General features: G+C 38.7%; 1 protein-coding gene across 1 annotated transcript in view; it reads right to left on the bottom strand.

Moving 5' to 3' along the window:
- Window positions 1-10805: 10805 nt before the first annotated feature.
- The window catches only part of LOC114659338 (glutathione hydrolase 7), a 74749-nt gene continuing 60712 nt past the window's right edge, over window positions 10806-24842 (bottom strand). The window contains exons 12-16 of the mRNA XM_051932827.1: window positions 23036-23188; window positions 21789-21903; window positions 20759-20896; window positions 13795-13894; window positions 10806-12250 (exon numbers count right to left, since the gene is read on the bottom strand). Of these exons, the coding sequence (XP_051788787.1) occupies window positions 12081-12250; window positions 13795-13894; window positions 20759-20896; window positions 21789-21903; window positions 23036-23188 (676 nt within the window). The 3' untranslated portion in view covers window positions 10806-12080. The remainder of the gene's footprint in view (window positions 12251-13794; window positions 13895-20758; window positions 20897-21788; window positions 21904-23035; window positions 23189-24842) is intronic.

Here is a 24842-nt window from a genome sequence, read left to right as displayed (position 1 = left end):
AATCAAAATACAATAAAAGAATCCTGTTCCTTCTCGAAAATGATCGTCCGTAATAAAAACGATATACAAATACCATTGAAAATTAGTGATACTGACAGACTCTTTAAAAATTTTAAACACCGGAAAAAATCAATCCAAACTGAAAATGCTATCCTGGCGGCCCATCCGGTGCTAGTACTCACATTGTGCATAATCCTGTCTTCCTGTATTGTAGCTCTGTTTCTACCCATTTTTTTTCAAAGCTGCTTCCGTAAAGGGTAATTTAGCAGTAGACAAAGTTAAAAATGGTATTCTTTAACCCTAGAACATTGTTTCCTCATATAATTACCACCTATCCAGACATCTCGTACTGTAACTTTTTCAGTATATTTAGTTGTTGCATTGTGGTTGGATCTGCTTCCTCATAATTACTTGACCTTGCCTCTGTTTCTAGTTAGCTCTTTATTACTGTAGTCTCTTCATAGGTATTCTCTGTGTATATTGTTTTCCTCCTATATAATAAAGATATCAAGGTTAGATTGATTTATAAATCTAGATTGGCCCTGTGTGAATGACTGTGCTTTGTGATGGACAGCTATCCCATGACTGGCTTTTTACTTTAGATTAGATCAGATATACTTTATTCATCCTCAATGGGAAATTCAAATGCATACCAGTGCAAAAAAAATAAATAGTCAAACATCTCATCTCACCATCTTATTGCTCTTCCTGGTGAAGGATCAGTGACAGCAGGCAAACCAGGTCAGTCCAGACTTCTCCATCTACAGCTACAGATTTCAGCTTTGTCAAGGGATTTCCCAGACATTCCCAAGCCAGTCGAGAAATATAGTCCCTCCAGTGTGTCCTGTGTTTGCTGCAAGGTCTCCACTTAGTGGGATGTGCCCGGAGCAGCGACTCTGCTCTGGGGCTCTCCCTATCCCAAAGTGTCAGCCCAGCCGCCTTGCAAAGAAACCTCATTTCTGCCGCTTGCACTCGTGATCTCATTCTCTCAACAATTACCCACAGCTCATGACTATAGGTGAGGATGGGAATGAAGATGACTGGTAAACTGAGAGTTTTGTCTTTAGGCTCTGCTCCCGTTTCACCAATACAACCCGGTACAGTGCTCACAGTAAGCCACTGTTGCTCCAATCCATTTGCTGATCTCATGCTTCCTGTTTCCATCACTCATGAACTTCATACTTGAACTCCTCCACTAAGGGCAGTTGTTTCCACCCACACCTGGAGAGAGCTACTCTTTTCTGAAAGAGAGAATACTTACCTCAGACTTGGAGGTGCTGATCCTCACCCCAGGTGCTTCACACTTAGCAGTGAGTTGCTCAAGTGCATAACAAAGTTCACAGTCAGATAAGGTAAAGACGACAACATTACCTGCCTAAGGCAGAGATGAAACCCATATTCTCCCGAACAGGACCCCCCTCAGCCTCAGCTACTCCTTGATATCCTGTTCAAGAAAACCGCAAACAGGAGTGGTGACAAGACACAGCCTTGGTGAAGACTGACACCCACAGTGAAGACATTTGAATTAATGCCAAGAATCCAGACACAGCTCTCACTGCATTCATATAGGAAAAGAATAGCATTCAAGAATAGCCCTATTACCCCATATTCCTGCAGCACCTCCCACAATACATGACGAGGGACATGGTCATATGCATTTTCCAAATCTACAAAACACATGTAGAAAACACCCATGCACCCTACAGCAACTGTGCCATTGAGAAGTCTGGTCTACTCTTTCATAGCCAAGAAAGAATCCACATTGTTCCTCCTGTATCTTTGGCTCACAATTGGACAGATATTTCCTCCAGTATCTTTGGCTATGCCTTATCTGGGAGGCTAAGGAGTGTGATCCCTTTGTAGTTGAAACACACCCTTCAGTCATCTTTCTTAAACATGGGGATCACAACACCAGTGTGCTTTATCCCCTTTCCATCCAACATTGAACAAATGAGTTACTCACACCATGCAAAAAATGTCCAGCTCTTTCAACAACTCCAGCTGGATTTTATCCACCCCAGCACCCTTTTCACCTCAGAGCCCTCAGACCACCATTATGACTTTGGCAACAAATAATGGGAATCCACCAGACGTATCCAATGCTGCTTCCTGGTAAGAGGGCACGTCCACCAGGTTGAGGAGTTACTCAAAGTGCTGCTTACACTTCCTTGATAATTTCCTCAGAAGATGTCAGCACCTCTCCATCCTTGCTTAACATAGTCTTGGCAAGATCAAACCTTTCCTTTCTGAGGCATCAAACATTGTGTCCAGACAGCCTCGGCCTTTCTTCATTGCCTCTCCAAACTCCTCCCATGCTCATGCTTCTGCTTCCACAGTTAGGAGGTCCTACAGGCAACATTTCCCTGAAGGCCACTTTCTTTAGTCTGACAGCTTCCCTCATGCCTGGTGTCCACCAACTAGTCCTAGAGCTGCCACCATGAGATGCCCCAACCACCTTAAGATCATGTTTTTTAGCAGGCACTTTCAATACCAAAGTCTTTAACAGGATTCACTCAGAGTCAGTGTCTGTGACCTAATTCTGCACTTGGGAGAAGTTCTTACAAAATGTTGGAGTTGATTTCTTAATGAAATTGAGACACAGCCAGATGTACCTAGGAAAACCTAACTGCTCACCTAGGCTTCCCCAGTCTGTCTGGCTTATGCCCCTTGATGTGAATCCAACTCAGTTCCAAGAGATGATCATTTGATAGGCCTGCCCCTCTCTTCACCCAAGTGTCCAAAACATACAAAGTGTATCAACGATCTTCGGCCCAAGGTGCTCTGGTATCAGGTATATTTAAAAACCTACTTGTGTTTGAAGATGGTGTTTGTTAGAAGCAATCTGTGACAAGTGCAGAAATCCAATTACAACTCAACATCTGGTTCAGATCTGGCAGGTCATCCCTCCAGGCATTTTTTTCATGCCCAATGTGAGCAATGAAGTCAGTAGGCAGCAATCTTCCAATCACCTCACACACCTTCTCAAAGATGGCTGAATACTCTGCCCCACATTTTAATGCTGATTGGTCATCTAATTTCATTGAGTTTTGGCATATTTAATCCATGGTCTTAATTCAGAGCAGTCTCTATACAAAATGCAATACGTTTGCTCTGCTCTTAGTTATGACACGTTCTTCTATGGACATGAATCAAAATTCATGAAGCCTTCGTATTCATTTAAACTGAGATGATAGCTGCATGCCGCATTAAAAAAAAAAACAATCATTTGGTTGATATGTTTTTAATTATGACATGATGAAACTATGCCAGATTAAATGCAATGTAACTTGTTAAATACATTGTAATGTAATGCATATGCATGGAGTGCATTTTATTTTGTCACAAGTAATCTTCCATGGGCGACCCCATGTGGCTGCAAGTTTTTGTTCCACCCAATTTCTGTTTTTAATTGGACTCCTAGCCAAATTAAGCAAGCTGTTATTTCCCAGTTTCTGTGTTTTGGGGTGTAGTTCATTAAGGCACTGCAGGTTCCCACAGAAAAATGTTTGCATTGATTTTAAATAAAAGCACTGACACTTTTTGTACCGACGCCTTGCTGAATGTGTGTTCTCATTTGCTCGGCTCATCTCGGTTCATGACTATCGACAGGAGGTAGTGACAAGGGAGCGTGAAGCTGACCCAGATCGTCACAGTTATATTCCCACATTTGAAGTGATCTATAAATATTGTGGTTAATTAGCAGAGTTCAAAGGCTAGGGTGACATGGTCACACCTTTTGTGGGGGTTTTCTCCAGGTATTCAGACTTCCTTATAGATTCCAAAGATGGGTGATTTAGGGTAATAGTCACGTCTAAACTGCGCCACTGTGAGTGAGATGGGATGTGTGCATGAGTGTGATGCACAATGGACAGGTGAGCTAAGCAAGTACACAAAACTGCTGCCATGTTTAAGAGGGAAGTTTTTTTACTTTGTCTCCTCTGGAGCAGGTAAAATGCTTTGGATTTCAATCAAGACATTGTCTCAATTTTCACCCACAAGCTCCTCCTTGCATTTTGAGTCGCTAGCTTACTACATAATGAGGTTCTATGCACAGTGTCTGGAGGCATATAAAATGTAGCTGGATATTTGACAAACCATTCTGCCATTCAATAATTATTTCCAAGAAAGCTAATTGAGCCATTTTTCTTGATGTAGCCATGCGAGGGACCTCATGTTTCACTAATGATGTGGTATGATTTGGATCACCTGTGAAACCTGGCATCATACAAGATTTTTTGGATACCATAGATATTGGTTCTACCTAGCCATTTTATGATCAAGCCTGTTCCAGTTTTCTCTGTCACCACAGAACCCCTCCACTCCCAGTGGAGCTTTATGCGGTCAGATTTATAAAACTCACATACAGAATAGTAGAGGCCCAAAACGTGACTCCATAACTTTCCAAGCAAATGTGGAGGTTTATTAAAAAAAACAAACTTGACGTGAAAGTTTGTGTATATTTACTGTAACTGTGACCCTTCAGAGAAACTGGGAAATGAGGACATCCTTAATAGACAAATGCGGTGAAACCAGCTAAATGATGACTCACACGTACAATATTTCACATGTATAAGCCATTATTATAATGTGCTTTGATGCAAAAAACATTAAACATTAAAAGAGATGAATATGAACTACAGGCTATTTTAGTTCCCTTTTAAGAAGACAAATTCTGCGTATTTGCAGTGAAGAACTTTTCTTTGTTTTCCTCTGTTATATCGGTTGTATGCTATCATTTCTCAGGGAACTGGCCAACAGCTCTGGAATATCTCAGCCAAGCTCCACTCCATCCTGCCCCAGGCTGTGCTGGAAGCCATTAACTGACTGGTGAGGCATTACAGTTTTCTTGTGGTGTGGGTGCACATACATAAACCAAACATGTTTTTGCTACCATAAAATGACAATTTGCGTCAGTGGTCAGTTTTCATAATGTAACTGGAGAACTTTACTGCACTTGTATTGCATTATGGGTATCTAGCGAGAACAACACTTCTTTTGTTAACCATAAGTTGTTACATTCCATTATCACACAAGCAAGTCATCTGTGATGCCAGGATGAGACTGACAAACATTGTAGCTCAGTGGCCTGAGTCAGCCTGTGATTTATTTATTTTGAGGCAAAGGAGCTTTGGCTGATGTAATGGTACTGTGCATGCTGGCTGACTTGTTGGTAAGGAAATTGGCTGAACCCTCAGTGTTTCATTGGCCTGTACTATTCATTGTAACACCATGTCATTACATGTGCCAGGTGATAGTGGCCACCCACTCAGACAATGGTGCCTTACGCCATTTCCCGAATCCAAGCTTCAGTGCCATGCTGAACACATCATTGACGCATGTGGAAGTGTGTCAGTGTGTCAATTGGGAGGCTGCTGTACCAGTCAATAAAGATCAGCAGTATCGTGATTGTATATTGTGACCAGTAGGGGACGTTGCAGCACCCCAAACCCCAGACATAACCTCACTGACACAAGTCCCAGTATAATAAAAGTTTTATTATTACAAAATTACTTTCACAAAGGCTTCAGAAATATAATAACTTCCAAAACACACAATTCTTCTCACTCTCTTTTGTCTCTTCCATACCTCCCAAGCGAGCTTTGTCCTCCTTCTTTCCGACTCTGACTCCCCGGTGGAGGCTGGACGGCTTGTTTTTATGTCAGACCCAGGAATACTTCTGGCACTGGGGTACTGCCTAAAATAAGGAGTCTCTCCCCCTGCAGCAACCCCCAGCAGCACCCAAAGATCCCAGAGGACTGAAACTCCCATATATCTTTGCGGAGGTCCCTAGTGGGTCCACGTCAGCAGAGCATTGCCATCTATTGGACTGGAGGAGGAACTGCCCTGAATGCATAAACTCCTCCACATTATTCTTTAATTCATGCCTTTGTAAGGGATGTTGCTTCAGTCCCATCCGGGCCGGATTATGCCACCTTCTGCTGTCCTTCCATTATGGCACCCCAGCCAGGAAAGGGTCCGGCGCAGCACACACAATATGTATGAGGTTGATTAGCATAGTCTACATATCGTGTGGTCGTTTCAGGGTTGTAACTGGGTGCGATTCAAGGTGCGTTCACGTATGCACATTTACAAAATGAGTGTGATTTACAAAGGGTAAATTGTGTAGAAATGTACACACTACAGGTTTACAAACCAATTTTATTTTATTTTTGGTGCACACATACTTCTGCACTCGAATCCACACAAACTTTTATTAAAATAAAAAAAAGACCCTTGGAGTATGAGGTTCAAGCTGTTTTTGACACAAGAGGCAGAGGCAATCATGTGCATTATTTGACTCACTGGCCGGCCTCAATATTGTTCTTGGGCTTATGACATTCCTGGCCATTTTTTACACAATTTATATAAGCAGTTTCTTACCAAACTTGATGGATGCATTCAGAGTCTGTGCCTTAGGCAGGGAAGGTCGTGTTACAATTTTTAGAGTATTTTTGTCATTTAAACCTGGTTAATTTTCATGTTTTTTTCTATCTCACTTTTGCTTTTGATGCCATTTGGAAACTCTCCTATCACAGCAATATTTCAGGAGCTTTTTGCTGGTCACGTGTCCTGGTGTGGGTGAAGATGTCACATGTGGTATTGCATTGGAACCCCCTGCACATAAAAGATGGTAATGCAGTATGCTTTGCATGCAAGTTGTTAGGAATATGTATTTCAGAAAATTCCTGTGTCTTTAATTTGCACAGATCAGGTGTTTTTACACTTGATTTGGATGTTTTTCTAGCTCAGGAATCTGATTCTGCAATCAGCATTTTGAAATTAAGCCCAGTTTAATTGTTGCAATATTTTTCGGTCCAGTTCGTTATTTATGGGCTCTGCTGTTTTGTATCTTCCGTTGTTAAGGCAGTGAGTGACCTGTGTTGTTAGGGGTGTGTCCTCAGAGGTCTTGACCTCTTCGTAACAACACGACAGGTTAAAAGGTTGTCTTTCAGAGCACTTCTTCATCTGAATCTGTGGATAACAAAACCCTTTTTCATTGTCCTTTTGACAAAATGCTGCTCGTGTTGTGAAGGCGGGGCGGCTGAACGCACGCTCAGGAGATGCCGTCGGATCATCTGATGTCTTGCTGCTGCTGGCGAGCTGCGTGTTCTTTCTGTCGCACTGTGTGTCGATCAATTAACAACATTTATTTATATAGTACATTTTCATACAAATAATGTAGCTCAAAGTGCTTTACATGATGAAGAAAAGAAAAATAAAACACAAAGTAAGAATTAAAATAAGACAACACTAATTAACATAGAGTAAGAGTAAGGTCTGATGGCCAGGGGGAACAGAAAAAACAAAAAAAAAACTCCAGGCGGCTGCAGAGAAAAAAAATAAAATCTGCAGGGGTTCCAGACCATGGGACCGCCCAGCCCCCTCTGGGCATTCTACCTTAATTAAAATTAATTTAATTAAAAGCCTGTACAGCAGCTGTCCTTTTACCACTTCACGTCTCTGCCGCTCGCGTTGTAAAGGGGGGGAGTGGGGTGGGGGGGCTGAACGCATGCTAAGGAGAAGCGCTCGGATAATCTGCTGGCTTGCTGCTGCTGCTGCTCCTGGCGAGTTGCGTGTTCTGCTTGTCATTGTTTTAAGAGCTGGGAGCACATGATGTCTGTCTGCCAAAAGCATTCCAACAACTGCTGGGTTAGATGTCCATGGTCTTGTTTTAAATGTTGTCTCACTGCTTTGTCTCGCGTGATATTAAATTATCTTCCGAGAAGATCACATCTCATCTCCCTCCCAAAATTTTTTTTACAATAGAGAGATTTGTTTTTGGGTGAAGACTTTTAGCTCTATATTTTTGCTTCCTAATAGTTTGGACTTTTTGACTCAAACCTTAGCTTTGCTCTGACAGATGCTTGGTTTTGTCCTTTCACCTAATTACTGTTTGTAGCTGCGTTTGTACCTAGTTGCCAAAGTTCTGCAGCTTTAAGTTTCTTTCAAAGAACAGTTCTGGCACTGGTGTGACACGTTTTCAAATAATTCCACAGACCAATTGTCTTTGTCTGAAAAGTTTTAGTAAAATTTCAAAGCAAAACAATTCATACAAAAATTAAAAAATGATATTAAAGAAAAGTTCTGTTTAAGGCTTCCTTGTCTTGTTTCATGTTTCTCTAAGTTTGGTCATTCAGCCATATTTTCAGATGTTCATATCAAAACGGTCAAAAAACTGTACGCCAATCTGCTACAGTATCTGCAAACATATCTACCAGTCCATGCTTACAATAAAACTGTTTTCTAACTGACTTAATTAACACTTTGTATACAGATAAGAAAGAAAGTTACTAAGAAAGTTCAATTTTATATTAACTTAAAGGGGCAAGTTTGGCTCTTACACTGTTCTTTTTGGGATATGCTTTTCTTCCACCTTCAGGCATAATACATACATGATGATGTTTTTTATTTATAGATTTTGGTAAGTTTTTTCTTGTCCTCTTTGGGAGTCAAGTCTAGGGGGCTGTCAGTAAACTGGGACTGTTAAAGCCCCTTGAGGCATCCTCTTGTGTAATTTTGGCCTATACAAGAAATATATTGCTGTTGATGAAAGTTAACAATGATTTATTTAAGCACACCCACAATCCAGAAACAAAGTTCATAATCCAGGGAAGACATCAAAACAGATATAGGGAAAATGATACAGGCAAATGTTTCCTAAAACAGAAGACAAACGGGCAAAAGATGCTAAAATTTGAAAATCCTAAATAAAGCCAAAAGTTAGAACCCAATAAAATTTAAACAAAATTTACTACATCAAGGGGTACTCAAAGGAGTGACTATCTCAAGGGCAAGACTGCAGGTGCTTGGGTGACACCATCATCCCAGACTGGCCCTTTTATGTCCTCACCTCTCCATCACATGACCATTGCACAGCAACAATTGCAAGGAAACTGAGGCAAATGGGACAGACCGATGGCAGAGCACAAGCGGAGGCAAAGAGCTAGAGGTTTAACTGCCATCCCATTTCATCAGAGAAATGTCAGTAATAAGAACGAAAAACTGCAATCTCGAGTATGTTACTTCTGCTGTGTTTACTATAGGTTGTGTGGAAGACAGCGTCCCGTACTCAGACAGACAAACAGACACCAAATGTCCAAAACACACACTATTTATTATCTTCTCTTATTCCTGCACACAGCAGTGCTCTAATCAGCCCAAACTCAGTCCCTTCTTTCTTCACTCTTCTTCTTCTCTTTCTGCTGCCTTTACTCCTCCACACACACGCTCCATCTCCTTCCTCCCAACTCCCCTAATGGAGTGAGGCAGCCCCCTTTACAATGCCCGGATGTGCGCCAGGTGCTTCCTGATAGTCTGACGGCACTTCCTGGTGTGGTAGAAGTGTCATATGAGCACCCGGAAGCACTCCAGATGTTCCTGGAATTACCTCCAGCAGCACTTCCGGTTGTGGCGGAACTGCCGTACTCCAGAGCTCCTTAATCCTCTGGGCGCCCCCTGGCGGTGGCCACAGGCCCCCAACAAGGATGAGCTTGCCAGCTCTGTTTCTGTGGCTTCCATGCAGACCAGGGTGGCTGCCCTCTTGTGGCCCTGGGGAGGTATTGTCCCTCTCATGGTCCTTCCAAGGGTCCTGGCTGGGTAGGGTCCCCAGCCGTCTACCACAGTTGTCTTTTTTAGGGTTTTAAAATTTAAAGTATTTCTGTTCACAGCAGAGAAACTTTTAATTTATATCTAAAGCTCATTACAGTTGGACCCTGGTTATGTTTCAAAGAAAACATTTAACTTAAATGGCTTTATAAATCATATCCCAATTTGATAAATCACAAATCAAATATACAATCAATATTATGTTTCAACATGTATGTTTACCCTTTTAACTGAATTTATTTCTTGGATGAGAACTCCATCAGTTTTGCCCGTGCAGGCTTGTACTGTAACTCTGTTACAGGCTCCAGTGTTGCTGAAACTCCCATTTCTGCATCTTGTTAGTGTTAGTAAGCAACTGCAGTTTTAAAAGTACAAACACATATTGGTCACAATGCTAAAACCACAATGAAAGCAAAAGTCTAATTTTTTTTAAACTTATAGCTCCATGATTTTGCACTCAATTAATAGAAAGTTTCACCAAATTATTACACAAAAGTCAGTGTTAAAACTGCCTCTGGAAACAGATCTGAATAGTAAAGTCCTGCAGACAGTGGATTCAGAAAGTATTCTGCCCCTTCACTTTCTGCACACTTTTATCAGGTTGTAGATTTAACTTTAAATGGATACATATGCCATTTGTGCCTACCAATCAACACCCAACCATAGTGACATACAGTGCTGTAAAAAGTATTTGCCCCCTTCCTGATTTCTTATTTTTGTGTATGTTTGTCACACTTAAATGTTTCAGATCATCAAACAAATTTAAATATTAGACAAAGATAACCCATGTAAACACAAAATGCAGTTTTTAAGTGATGATTTTATTTATTAAAGAAAACAAACTATTCAAACATGTGATAAACATGCAAAAAAATAAGAAATCAGGAAGGGGGCAAATACTTTTTCACAGCACTATAAACATTCAGAATAGTTTGCAAATTTACTTAGAAAAAACTTAAGGTGGCATATCTTATTGTCCTTTATAGTAACAGTAACAAAGCTGGATGTGAAGAATTTTCATTAACATTACTGTAATTACTAATACATTTCAGTTTTTGAAATTCAAATACAAATGGGACTGTGAAAGAATACTTAGATAATCATAAACATGCATGAATGAATCAGACACACACATGCATTAAGTGTAACTAATAACACTAGTAGTACAAAGGGATCTTTATAAAATAAAAAGCGCACCCTTCTTTCACAAGAAGCTTTATTAAAAAAGTATTCAAACGTTACCTAAAGCAGGAAATCATTATTATTGGCAACACATTAAAACAACGTTCGCAAACACTGCACAGTTTAAGAAACTTAAAATTTCTATGAAAACTACACGTGTTTTTATTTTAAAACAGTCCAAAATAAAAATGTTAAAAATGTGGTACCACTCACTCACTCACTCCCTTTTCTGCCCATCATTTTCAAGGGTTTATTTTAGTGTGCAATTTAAATTTTTTCCATCACTTCCCACCCATAAAAAGAGAGCAGTCACCTACATTCCCACACAAACCTACTGAACATCATCCAACCAGGAATTTAGATTTTGTATTCTCTTTGTTTACTAAGTAAGAAGCTCATTAGAGAAAATCAACATATTCCAATTCTATCTCCCTATTGTCTAGAAGAGACAAATCAACGTCTGCATGTGAACACACTACCCTAGTCCTCAAGGCCACACAACCTTACATTGTATTCCTCCTGGGTGAATGAATGGGGTGATACACGGAGTAAAAAACAAAATAAATATTTTAGTCACCCTTTCAGAAATTTAAATAAAAATATTATCTAACTGTACATTTAAGTGCACCTACATTTAGGAGCATCCTGAGCCATTAGGATTCAGCGTGAAATATACTTAAAGTGTGCATTTTTTTCCACCTCATGCCAACAATTATTATCAGACAGTCCACAAGCCTAACCTTGGCCAAAATAAGTTACTCACAAATTATAAACATTAAATATAAAGCAGTTTTTAAGCAGCAGCAGCCTTCTTGTGAAGTATGGATAGAATTTAAATGTTTTCAGGCTCTGTACAGATTAAACTCTAGTGCCTAAATAAGTGACTGAATGCAAGTTTAGGTTCTTTCTTTCGGCTTTATTCCAGTCTGACAGCCTTGGACAGATGTTGAAGGAACGTTTTTTCCTTTATATATAACCTCTACGCATACACAACTGGCAACTGCAGGCATAGAGTACCTAGGCACTTCACGAGCTTCAACACAGCAAAGGCTTACCAAGACCTCATCATTACAGGGCTCTATTTATATTTTTAAGCCACTGAATTTATAGTACAGTGAGCAAGTGATTTTCCTGGAAAAATTCAGAAAGCCTTGACATATGTGTAAGATACAATTTTTCCAGTGTAGGATGTGCAAATAATTTACATTTAAAATATTGTTCAAATGCCCATAAGCTTGGTCAGCAGTTCTATATTACATTTTTCTTCATCTTGGTCCTTCTATTTACCCACTTCATAGTGTGCCTGTCGTAGCAGCAGATGCATCTTGATTCCTGGGATCCTTTACTCCAATAATAAGGTCATTGGTTCGTCTAGTTCCTTCCACAATGGACAGAACTTCCTTCCTCTCCACTTCATGGCCTTTCATCTTCAGAACATCAATATCTTCCTCTGAAAATTCATCTGAAATTAAAAAAAAAGTTCAGTTAATTTTTTCTTTAATATTTTACTACATGGATGGCTTGGTGGCTCAGTGGTTAAAACTTACGCCTTATAATTTAATGACTTGGCTTCAAATTACATGAGTTAGTGGGGGGTTTAATCTGAGGACTTTAATTTTCTGTAACATTTCCAGGCTAATGCAGGTTAAGTGGTGCCTCGAATTATGCCCACTGTAAGTAAATGTTGCTTGGCCTGTGAGTGTTCTCTCTAATGAGCCGATATTCTATTCAGGTTTATTCTTGCTTTACAGCCACTGGTAGAAAAAAAAAACCCTGGACCTCATTGGCTATAATAGATAATGTGGATCCAGACAAAGATGGAAAGATGTATCAGTTTCAGGCCTACCCTGTACATAAAGTATTAGTTGGGTAGAGCTACCTGTGTATAAATGAATGAAAACTAAAATTATATTTTTGTCTAGTTAAATTTTCTATTATCAAGAAGCAAAATACAAACTTTCTAATTGTAGCTGGTAACGTGTTCCATGCACCTGCCAGAGGAATCTTGAAAGAACAAAATAATGAGCAGCCATGCTACATGCATTGACAGCCATGGGTGGCAGCGGAGAACTAGTTGGTACACTGTACCTTAAAGATGTGCATTTTAGGTTGATTGGTGACTCTAAATTTGTCCTGTGTGGACATGTACCCGATTGAGCCATGCAATCATCTAGCATCCTGTCCAAAGGTTGACTTCTACCTTCTGCCTAATGCTGCCAGCCCCCAGTGACCCAGAATTAGATTAAGTGCTTTTGAGAGTGTTATACTGTTAATTTAAAATATATTTTTGAATTTGTTTATGGTTTCTTTTGTACTGTATATGTTGAATAAGGATGAGGTTTTGTATATTTAAGGTCTATGATTAATATTAATATTAATTATTAATATTATTAATAGACTCCTAGATGCCAAAGCTGCCTGTTAACTAATTATATGGGTACTAGCTCTGCTACCCATCTATGATGTGTTGAAATCTAAGTAATCAACATAGAACTCAGCATCAACGTTTGCCTTGTGCCATGCAATGCATTTGTCTGTGTTATATCCCATTTGGTATGGGACTCATAAACGCAGTGTGATGCACCATCTATTGGAACGAAAGAAAAAACGACCGGATGGACACACAGACAGAAACACAGACACTTATACATTTATTAAGGTGGATTAGTTTGTGTTTTAGTTAAACTGTACTTACAGGTTAGGAAAATGGGGCATGTATATAAGAAGTATTTTTTGCATTACAGGGAACATAAGATACTAGGAGAGAAAGGCATTTAAGCAACCAGCAGGATTGCAGGTTAAAAATGATTTCCCTTAAACAAAAATTGCAAAATGGGTGCAGGCCTCAAAATAGCTAAAGGCCAGACCAGTGCTCCACCAAGTCTGGTTTTCCAAGGCTCTCATCTCCTCAGTAGCCTAGCTTCCAGACTCAAAAGGCAGTCTCTTGTACCTATTCTGTATGCTTGACAAACACATGTATCCATTTATAAGTCAAAATATACTTACTATCCACCAGAACTGTGTTGGGTTGAAGTTGTGGGTGCAGCCGTCCCAAAGAAAGACTGTCACTGAGATTTAGGTGGAACGAGAGAACATTTAACAAAACCTGAAAAGCAGAAAGCATTTTTAAAATTTAAATGGCAATATAATTCAAGTATACTGTGTGTACTCTGAAAAAATAGGTGTTGTGAGCACTCCTACACAAGATGATGGAAAGGGGTGATAGCGCCCCCCTCCTTCACTTGTCTGCCTCAAAAAATAGGCTTTAACCCAGGCAACCAGACACCAAACTCAAGGCACAGGCTTTCAGGTCTACAGAGGCCCAAAATGGGACACTGGCTATAAAGTGTAAATATAGGTTTAGGTTTAGGTTTCTTTATTTAGTCATGTTTACACAGGAAAACATGAAATTTGCCTTCTCAGTTGCATCTAATAACAGGTAACAGACAGAATGAAATAAAACAGACAAATAGAAATAAGAAAGATTAAGGTAAGGCAGTTAGATAAAACATATTTATACCAAAAAAAAAAAAAAAAGGTAACAGGATATATATCAAAACCTTAAACATTATCTCTGATATTTCTTATTTAAAAGTCGTATGGCACTAGGAAGAAAGGAGTTTCTGGAGCGATTTGTGTGGGTTTTCAAAGCAATATGGTTTCAAATGTTCCAAATACACAAACATGTTCTTCAAGAGTACAGGAAGACCACAACTTTCTGGCTTGAAGGACAAAAACAACCTTGTTTAAATTCAAAGAATTTATTAAATAAACAAAGAACAGCACAAAACAGCAAAAGAGGGCACAAGGGTTTGCCTAAAAAAATGGCAAAGGAGACTGAAAAGACTGACAGCTGTCAATGACACTCTGCTGTCATCATCTCCTACACCTGACTATAAAGGAGGAAAATGGATCCTCAACAGTGACATCAGGATGGACCTGCCTCTTGGGCTTCCACCCACAAAGAAAAAGGAATGTAGCAATGCATAATATGTAGTATGTAATATTCACATTATGTAAGAATTAAACATTTACATAAAATAACACAAAAAACACATAAAAATTTCAAATAGGTCAGAAAAGATAAAAAAGGGAAATAAAAGATAAGCCAAGGAACAAAAACTGGCTAAAAAAATATAACAGGTATTATAAGGTCATAGCTCTTGATATAAAATAACAATTTGATTGGAAAATCTTTAACTATATACAAAAGATCACAGCAATATAATAAAAAATGTATTCCAAAGATTAAGGAATTTCATGACACAGGAAAAAAAAGATTTTGTGACAAGATAAACAAAAGCAACAGACAAAACAGAAACAACATTATGAACAAAAATAGCTTTAATAAACTACTATTTCTTTCTTAAATGGAAGAGTTACAACTGAGACTGATAGGAGTGCAATATAAATGACTGTCCTTGGTCCAGGACAAGCAGTGAAGCTGAAGGTTTTCACTGCAAAGAAATTGTAAAATGTAAGCCCAATTACTGTCTTTCATGGAACTCCTTCAGTGCACATAAAAACATTCAGTTAGGTCCATAAATATTTGGACAGAGACAACTTTTTTCTACTCTTTTGGTTCTGTACATTACCACAATGAATTTTAAATGAAACAACTCAGATGCAATTGAAGTGCAGACTTTCAGCTTTAATTCAGTGGGGTAAACAAAACGATTGCATAAAAATGTGAGGCAACTAAAGCATTTGTTTAACACAATCCCTTCATTTCAGGGGCTCAAAAGGAATTGGACAAATTAAATAACTGGAAATAAAATGTTCATTTCTAATACTTGGTTGAAAACCCTTTGCTGGCAATGACAGCCTGAAGTCTTGAACTCATGGACATCACCAGATGCTCGGTTTCCTCCTTTTTAATGCTCTGCCAGGCCTTTACTGCAGCGGCTTTCAGTTGCTGTTTGTTTGTGGGCCTTTCTGTGTGAAGTTTAGTCATCAACAAGTGAAATATGTCTCTGAACACCTCAGAATTCATTCAGCTGCTTCTGTCCTGTGTCACATCATCAATAAACACTGGTGTCCCAGTGCCACTGGCAGCCATGCACGCCCAAGCCATCACACTGCCTCCACCGTGTTTTACAGATGATGTGGTATGCTTTGGATAATGAGCTGTTCCACGCCTTCTCCATACTTTTTTCTTGCCATCATTCTGGCAGAGGTTGATCTTGGTTTCATCTGTCCAAAGAATGTTTTTCCAGAACTGTGCTGGCTTTTTTAGATGTTCTTTAGCAAAGTCCAATCTAGCCTTTCTATTCTTGAGGCTTATGAGTATCTTGCACCTTGCAGTGCACCCTCTGTATTTACTTTCATGCAGTATTCTCTTTATGGTAGACTTGGATATCGATACGCCTACCTCCTGGAGAGTGTTGTTCACTTGGTTGGCTGTTGTGAAGGGGTTTTTATTCACCATGGAAATGATTCAACAATCATCCACCACTGTTGTCTCCCGTGGACGTCCAGGTCTTTTTGCGTTGCTGAGTCCATCAGTGCTTGCTTTCTTTTTCAGGATATACCAAACTGTAGACTTTGCCACTCGTAATATTGTAGCAATTTCTCAGATGGGTTTTTTCTGTTTCCGCAGCTTAAGGATGGCTTCTTTCACCTGCATGGAGAGCTCCTTTGACCACATGTTGTCTGTTCACAGCAAAATCTTCCACATTCAAGCACCACACCTCAAATCAACTCCAGGCCTTTTATCTGCTTAATTGATAATGACATAACGATGGACTTGCTCACACCTGCCCATGAAATAGCCTTTGAGTCAGTTGTCCAATTACTTTTGAGCCCCTGAAATGAAGGGATTGTGTTTAAATAAATGGTTTAGTTGCCTCACATTTTTATGCAATCGTTTTGTTCACCCCACTGAATTAAAGCTGAAAGTCTGCATTTCAACTGCATCTGAGTTGTTTCATTTAAAATTCATTGTGGTAATGTACAGAACCAAAATTAGAAAAAAGTTGTCTCTGTCCAAATATTTATGGACCTAACTGTATGTCTAAGGCTATGATTACTGTGTAGCTAAAAGTGACTTGATGCGGATTTTTATCTTGTAAGTAATTTTTAATTTATTTTGTCTGACTGTTCAAATTAATTTTGCAAGCAATATCAAACCAACAAAAGTGTGTCCGGATTTCCATGTGACCTGCATGCACAAAATTAACAAAAAGAAAATCAGCAGATAGATACAGCCATCATGTATACCAGCAGAAAGCTGAGCTACAGTGGTGGATTTTAGGAGGACCAGGCCCCTCATGGACCCTGTGATCATCAGAGGTGACTGTGTGCAGAGGGTATAGACCTATAAATACCTGGGAGTGCAGCTGGATGATAAATTGGACTGGACTGCCAATACTGATGCTCTGTGCAAGAAAGGACAGCGCCGGCTATACTTCCTTAGAAGGCTGGCGTCCTTCAACATCTGCAAAAAGATGCTGCAGATGTTCTATCAGTCGGTTGTGGCGAGCACCCTCTTCTATGCGGTGGTGTGCTAGGAAGGCAGCATAAAGAAGAGGGACACCTAACGCCTGGACAAACTGGTGAGGAAGGCAGGCTCTATTGTAGGCACAGAGCTGGACAGTTTGACATCTGTGGCAGAGCGTCTGAGCAGGCTCCTGTCAATCATGGAGAATCCACTGCATCCACTAAACAGTGTCATCTCAAGACAGAGGAGCAGCTTCAGCGAGAGACTGCTGTCACTGTCCTGCTCCATTGACAGACTAAGGAGATTGTTCCTCCCCCACACTATGCGACTCTTCAATTCCACTCGAGGGGGTAAACGTTAACATTATACAAAGTTATTGTCCGTTATACCTGCATTTTTATCACTCTTTAATTTAATATTGTTTTTTATCAGTATGCTGCTGCTGGAGTATGTGAATTTCCCCTTGGGATTAATAAAGTATCTATCTATCTACTGTATCTAATTTTCAGTGCAGGATGTCTGCAATTCTTCAGCTCACTATTCCAAAAAATAAACAATAAGATTCTGGCCGATCCTTTCCGTGCATTTATCACTAACATATGTGTACAGAGAAACGTGATAACGAGAGACGAGCAATGACTGATAGGAATAAGATGTGGGGGGTTTTGTTGCAAAACAGTTACTTATATCACAGTCTATTGAAAAAACCTTGGAAAAAATAAGAGTTTAAAGTATGTCATTTTCAAGGCAACTGGGCTGTATTAACTAGTTACAGTCTTCCCAAATTACTTATTAAATTTGTTACTTCATGATGAGCAGGTACAGCTTGATTTTCAAGAGAGAAATGTCACATATACCATCATGTAAAAGTAGTTAGGGAGTGTAAGGTTCTTTACAATTGTGATTCAAGCATTCAAACACTGGTGACATTCTGGTCACGTGTCTGTATTGGATTTAGTGTACTATAAGAAAGTCACTGTTCATACTTCGTTAAAAAAACTAGATTTCTGTCATATGTGAGTGAAAAAAGGAAAAATAAAAATTCAGAATTGAGCTTCAAATTATAGACTGTAGCCTAGATGGCTACCAAATGCAATACTGACAATACTTTGTCTACAACTGGAGGAAGGTCTGGGCAACTGATAGCAGGGAAAATGTGCACAAGAAGGTGTGGCCATGAAGAAATGGCAAGAGGCAAGAACACCGTGTGGCCAGCGGAAGGTAGCACATGATACTAAAAATATCCTTTTAAGGGTGAGAACTTTCTCCAAGTTGATTGGGATGTGTGGGGTTAACCTTTTAAAAAAATAAATATAAAACAAAAAAATAAAAGAACCGCAGCATAGACTCAGTTGGCCAGAAAAGAATAACGTATTTAAATTTGTATAATTTTTAAATAAATACACACATTACATCCATTTGTATGTAACCATTTGCACAAACTGTTAAATGTATGGCCTGCCACCAGGTCTAGCCCTTCAAAGGTAACAGAAGGTCCAGGGGTTGCAGTAACACCAAAGATTATTGGGGGTTGGGGGAGTCTAGTCTGATGTGCTATTATACAAAGGAAACCCACCCAAACCCCTAAAACAACTCTGGGGTTTAGCTCGATCAGTCTACAGATATAAGAATGGGAAAGATTATTTATTGGTGACAGGAAGCCAAGCAAGGTTCTGGAGAGACAGGATGAAAGAAAGGAATGTTTGGTAAGTTACTTAAGAAAAAAGGCGAATGGACAAGCTTCTCAACTGGACATGTTGTAGATGAAGCCTACTGCATATGGAAAGGCATACCAAGTTCTTAGTTTTTTGTTTCTTTTATTAGTTACTTTAAGCTCTCACTTTGTTTACCCCATCCTATTTATTCTGTTATTTATAGCAGCCACACCAATTTTTGAGAAAGGGCACACTTTCTTGTTATAGTGCAATGTATTCTCCCTAAGAAATCCACCAAGAGAAAAATACTTACAAAAACATTACTTAACATAAATGCTCTACATTGGTATGCTCAGTAGTAAGAGGTATTCTTCTTTCATGCAAAGCACTTTTTCTTATGACCAAATAACTCAATTTTTGTCTCATCAGTCCAAAGCACTTTGTTCCAAAATGAATCTGGCTTGTCTAAATGAGCATTTGCATACAACAAGCGACTGTTTGTGGCGTGAGTGCAGAAAGGGCTTCTTTCTCATCACCCTGCCATACAGATGTTCTTTGTGCAAATTGCGCTGAATTGTAGAACGATGTACAGATACACCATCTGCAGCAAGATGTTCTTGCAGGTCTTTGGAGGTGATCCTTGGGGGTGTTCTGTAATAATTCTCACAGTCCTGCGCATTTGCTGCTCCTGTATTTTTCTTGGCCTGCCACACCTGCTGGGTTTAACAGCAACTGTGCCTGTGGCCTTCCATTTCCTGATTACATTCCTTACAGTTGAAACTGACAGTTTAAACCTCTGAGATAGCTTTTTGTAGCCTTCCCCTAAACCATGATACTGAACAATCTTTGTTTTCAGATCTTTTGAGAGTTGCTTTGAGGATCCCATGCTGTCACTCTTCAGAGGAGAGTCAAAGGGAAGCACAACTTGCAATTGACCACCTTAAATACCGTTTCTCATGATTGGACACACCTGTCTATGAAGTTCAAGGCTTAATGAGCTAATCCAACCAATTTGGTGTTGCAAGTAATCAGTATTGAGCAGTTACATGCATTCAAATCAGCAAAATTACAAGGGGACCCACATTTTTGCACAGCCAGTTTTTCACATTTGATTTAATTTCATACAACTAAATACTGCCTCACTAAAAATCTTTGTTCGGAAAACACCCCAGTACTCAGATGTTCCTAGGAAATGAAAGACATACCACTGTTATCTTTTTTGTTGAAAGTAGAGTAAATTATTGTGCTGGCTGAGAGGTGTTCCCAAACGTTTTCATATGACTGTATATACAGTATAATTTTTTTTTCTTTAGTATGGATCTAGCCCTCTATGGACCTCCTTCAGAGGGTGAAAATTTACATATTTCTATTACAATTAAGAATTTCTAGACTTTAAATATTTAATTGAAGCACACATTTATATATTTGAAATATTTGACACAACTATTCTTGTTTATTATGTACTTCTACCTCATGAAGTAAATCATCAAATTTCTTATGACCACAACAATGGATGGCTTTCACTAATTCACAAGCTTTATGTTGATTAACAAATGATTCACAGTACAACCAGTTAAAAAAATGAATATCTATGTGTTTTTCTCCATATTGTATATGACAACACAATGACACAAATAAATAAAAACAATGAAAAAAATAACTGCAATATGAAACCAGTATGGCAGTATAGAATAATCTATAAGAAATCTGTATAATGTTACAACAAATACTTCTTCTGTATAGTTCCATATAGACATGGCTGGCATGTTTATGAACAACTACATGTATGTATATTTACATTACATCAATAAACATTGGCTGCAACCACTCTGTATACAAACATACTACTGTCTCTTATTAAAAAGGAGCCACTGACCTGGGTGACACCACTAAGGGCTGCTTCTCCACTAGAAGCACCGAGTGCCAGGTATGTGCCGCACAGGCCTTGCCCTGGTCGTACCACAGTTGGAAGAAGAAAAGATAAAGGCCTTTTCCCTGGCTGTATGCTGTTTCTCTATGTAAAGGTAAGAGAAGTACATACATAAGATCAAATGACAGAATTTAATATCAAATACTTCAGGAAAGAGTACACTACAATTCAAGTACAATCCTCATATGTATAAACATACCTTAAATTACAACAGTTTGGCATCAATTATATAATTATGCAGTGTAATAACATTAGTATCACATTTCTTGTCTACTAATTAAGAACATATTAAGAAACCCATAAGGCAGGAAATACAATACACAATTTATCAAGAGGTAAGAAATTGTAATTTTTTTTTTTTTTAAAGTTCATTCAGAGCATGAGAACAACATAATGACAATAAGTCCTAATTTAAAGATATATATGTCCCAAAATTGTTCATACTATATCAAGATGAGAGAAACAAATAACAGAAGTAAAAAATAAAAACTCTGTAGTACATCCAGTCAAATGTGTCAAGGTACTGAAAAGTGTGAAAATGAGTCCTGTTGCTCAGTTTTGATCATTTATACAAATATGTGTATACATATGTGTCAACATATACAGTATATTACAAACAAAAAAACTGGTGAACGATTAATTTGATGAGGCAGTCTACACAACCAGTCAAAAGTTTTAGAACACCTCAGTTTTTCTTCAAATTTAATTAGTTAAAATGAAATGAATGACCTAAAATGGTGAAAAGGTAAGCAATATACTGCCAGAGGTTTACATTTAAAGTTTAGGCTAGCAACAACTGAAGAAAGGAAATATCAGAATATTACAAATGGGCCTTCTTCAGGGAGCAACTAATAGGTTACAACCTACAGATGTTCTGCAGCAATTAAAGTAAATTTAGCCTTACACATTAAAGCAAACAATTTGCACAGGTGCCCCAACTAAGACATTGATGTACCAATACAATCTATTAACATACTGAAGTTGATGAAGAGGTTTGTGTTTTGTTTTGCCATGAGAAATCTAGCATCTGACTGTTGAGTACAATCCCAGAAGATGTTACAATTCCACTACCAAATGGTCGGTTCAGTGAACTGTGGAAAAAAAAAAAATAACTCTATGAAAGTACACATAATATGGGTACTGCCTTAATACTTTGCATTAACACTGTAAAAATACAGCATGTTGCTGTTATATTTTGTTCTAAGGAAAAATTACCTCTGGGTTTTGTGGTAACAATATTAATTTAACAGAAATGTATACAGTTACTTAACTAAATTCTTTCTACTCATAGTCTTGTAAAACAAATATTAAAACTACACTTTTTTTAAGGGATACTGCAAGTTTATACAGAGAAAGACATACGAACACTTATAAAGGAAATTATTGTCTTTCTTCATATACAAATGCAAACAGTACTACATAAAGTGCTCCTCACTGAAATGGGTTTTCTATTCACAAACAACAGTTTAGTATCCAGTCTGCTAGTGCTGACTAGAACACTTAAGGAAGACCCTTAAAACATAAAAAATTTCAATGATAAAGAAAATACCCAAATTAAAAAAAATTCAAAAGCTTCTCTTGTTAACAATCTAAAATCGCTCGTTGTAATTTACATAATAGCCTATACAGATAGACAGTAGAAATAAAGCACCTGATTATATCAGAATTACAGTTTTGGGCATAAAAGGTAACTGGTTAAAATGAAAACCAGAAGTTAAACTGGTCTTCCTGAGTGTGTGGGGGGGTGAAACTGTTGGAATTTTGGTTTTAGTTACTTTTAAGGATATGCCGCCTTTGCAGGTTAGATGTTTTAAAGGTATTTTAATATCTTACATAAACATACTAGAATTCAGTTTCTAACGAAGCACGCAAATAAAGTTGAATACTTGCTGCTTAAAACTGCTTTCACACACAAAATCTCTACACCTTAAACATACAAGAATACTGGCGATCACAGTAATAAAATGTTTACCACCTGCAACAATTTAACATACAAATATGTTCCAAAACAAACATTCCCAGAATAAAACTTCAGCACTCCTCGTTGCAAGTATGTGGCAAAGAAAATTCACATGGCTTACAGAAAAAAAAGAGTAAACTGATGAACTAAAACAAGTTTCAAATTTCTTATATGAAAATGCCATCATAACTGTCACAACAGATAAGTACAAGTTCTATTAATTGAATCATATTTACCAATCTATAAAAAAAAAAATACAGTACCTCACAACAGAAACAATGAAGTCATCTGATCCCATAACCACCACCTGACTAGCAGAGGGCCCAGATTCCACAGAGTATACAGGCATGTAATGGGATGGAGGAAATGCCCGAGACTCGTTTATTTTTTGCCTCAAGAAATCCGCTACTGATTTACTGTTTGAAAAAAAACAAAACATATCTGTCATAAGAGAAAAGCTCAAGTCTAAAAAAAAATGCTGTAAAAGTTCAGATATTTAAATTTTAATAATGTAAGTACAAAGAATCAATAATTGAAACAGTTAATACCTTACTGTAGTTAGGTCCCATGTTGTCTACTGCTCCTCCTTGTTAATTCCCAGGTCCCCAAGGACATTGGAGTCATGTACCTCATAAAGTGCATCTTGGGTCCAACCACTACACATACAATAGGACACCTCTAATGGCACTCTTACTACAATGCCATCCATTAAAATTGACACCCTTGGTAAATAGAAGCAAAATGGGCTGTGTAATATTTCATTCAAAATACTAACAAAAAACAAAACTCTAATTTAATTAAAATAAATGAAAAAAAATACGGTATATCATAAAATCCATCCATCCATCTATTATCTAACCCGCTGAATCCGAACACAGGGTCACGGGGGTCTGCTGGAGCCAATCTCATCCAACACAGGGCACAAGGCAGGAACCAATCCCGGGCAGGGTGCCAACCCACCGCAGGACACACACAAACACACCCACACACCAAGCACACACTAGGGCCAATTTAGAATCGCCAATCCACCTAACCAGCATGTCTTTGGACTGTGGGAGGAAACCGGAGCGCCCGGAGGAAACCCACGCAGACACGGGGAGAACATGCAAACTCCACGCAGGGAGGACCCGGGAAGCGAACCCAGGTCCCCAGGTCTCCCAACGGCGAGGCAGCAGCGCTACCCACTTCGCCACAGTGCCGCCCCATATCATAAAATAATTTTCTCAAATATATGTGTGTGCCACAACTATTGTCATCCCTACAAAGTCATGTGAGTAAAATCTAACTGAAGTGTATTTCCATTCATATATTACATTTTTAAATGCATCGATGGAGCTGGAACACATAAATGGTCACTCATGTCTGTCTGTTTCACTGGGGAAGAAATATATTAGTTCACACACAAGCCAAATTCCCTTGGTCATCCACCAAAATTGGTTCCTGCGAAAATCAGTAATGATTTGCAACAAATGGTTGCTGAGCTGCACAAATCAGGAAATGACTATAAGAAAACATCTAAATGGTTTAATTCTCTTTTCCACTATCAGGGCAATAATGAATAAGTTTAAAGCAACAAGAGATGTTAAGAGTTGGCTTGGAAGAGGAAGTGCATCTACATCGACTCCACACACAGTGAGAAGAATGGTTTAAGTGGCCAAAGAATATCTAAGGATTGCAGCTGAAGAAAGGGGGGGTCAGAAAGTCTCAAAAAAAAAAAACTACGATCAGATGCAACCTACTTACAGTATCTTACAAAACTGAGTACACCCCTCACAGTTTTGTAAATATCTTATTATATCTTTTCATGGGACAACACTGAAGATATGATACTTTGATACAATGTAAAGTAGTCAGTGTACAGTTTGTATAACTAACTGTAAATTTGCTGTCCCCTCAAAATAACTCAACTTACAGCCATTAATGTCTAAACCGCTGGCAACAAAAGTGAGTACACTCCTAAGTGAAAAATGTCCAAATTGTGCCCAATTAGCCATTTTCCCTCCCCGGTGTCATGTGACTTGTTAGTGTTACAAGGTCTCAGGTGTGAATGGGGAGCAGGTGTGTTAAATT

This window comes from Erpetoichthys calabaricus, chromosome 10 (genome assembly GCF_900747795.2).
Source record: "Erpetoichthys calabaricus chromosome 10, fErpCal1.3, whole genome shotgun sequence".
Lineage (NCBI taxonomy): Eukaryota > Metazoa > Chordata > Cladistia > Polypteriformes > Polypteridae > Erpetoichthys > Erpetoichthys calabaricus.
This window is presented reverse-complemented; position numbering and strand designations above follow the sequence as displayed.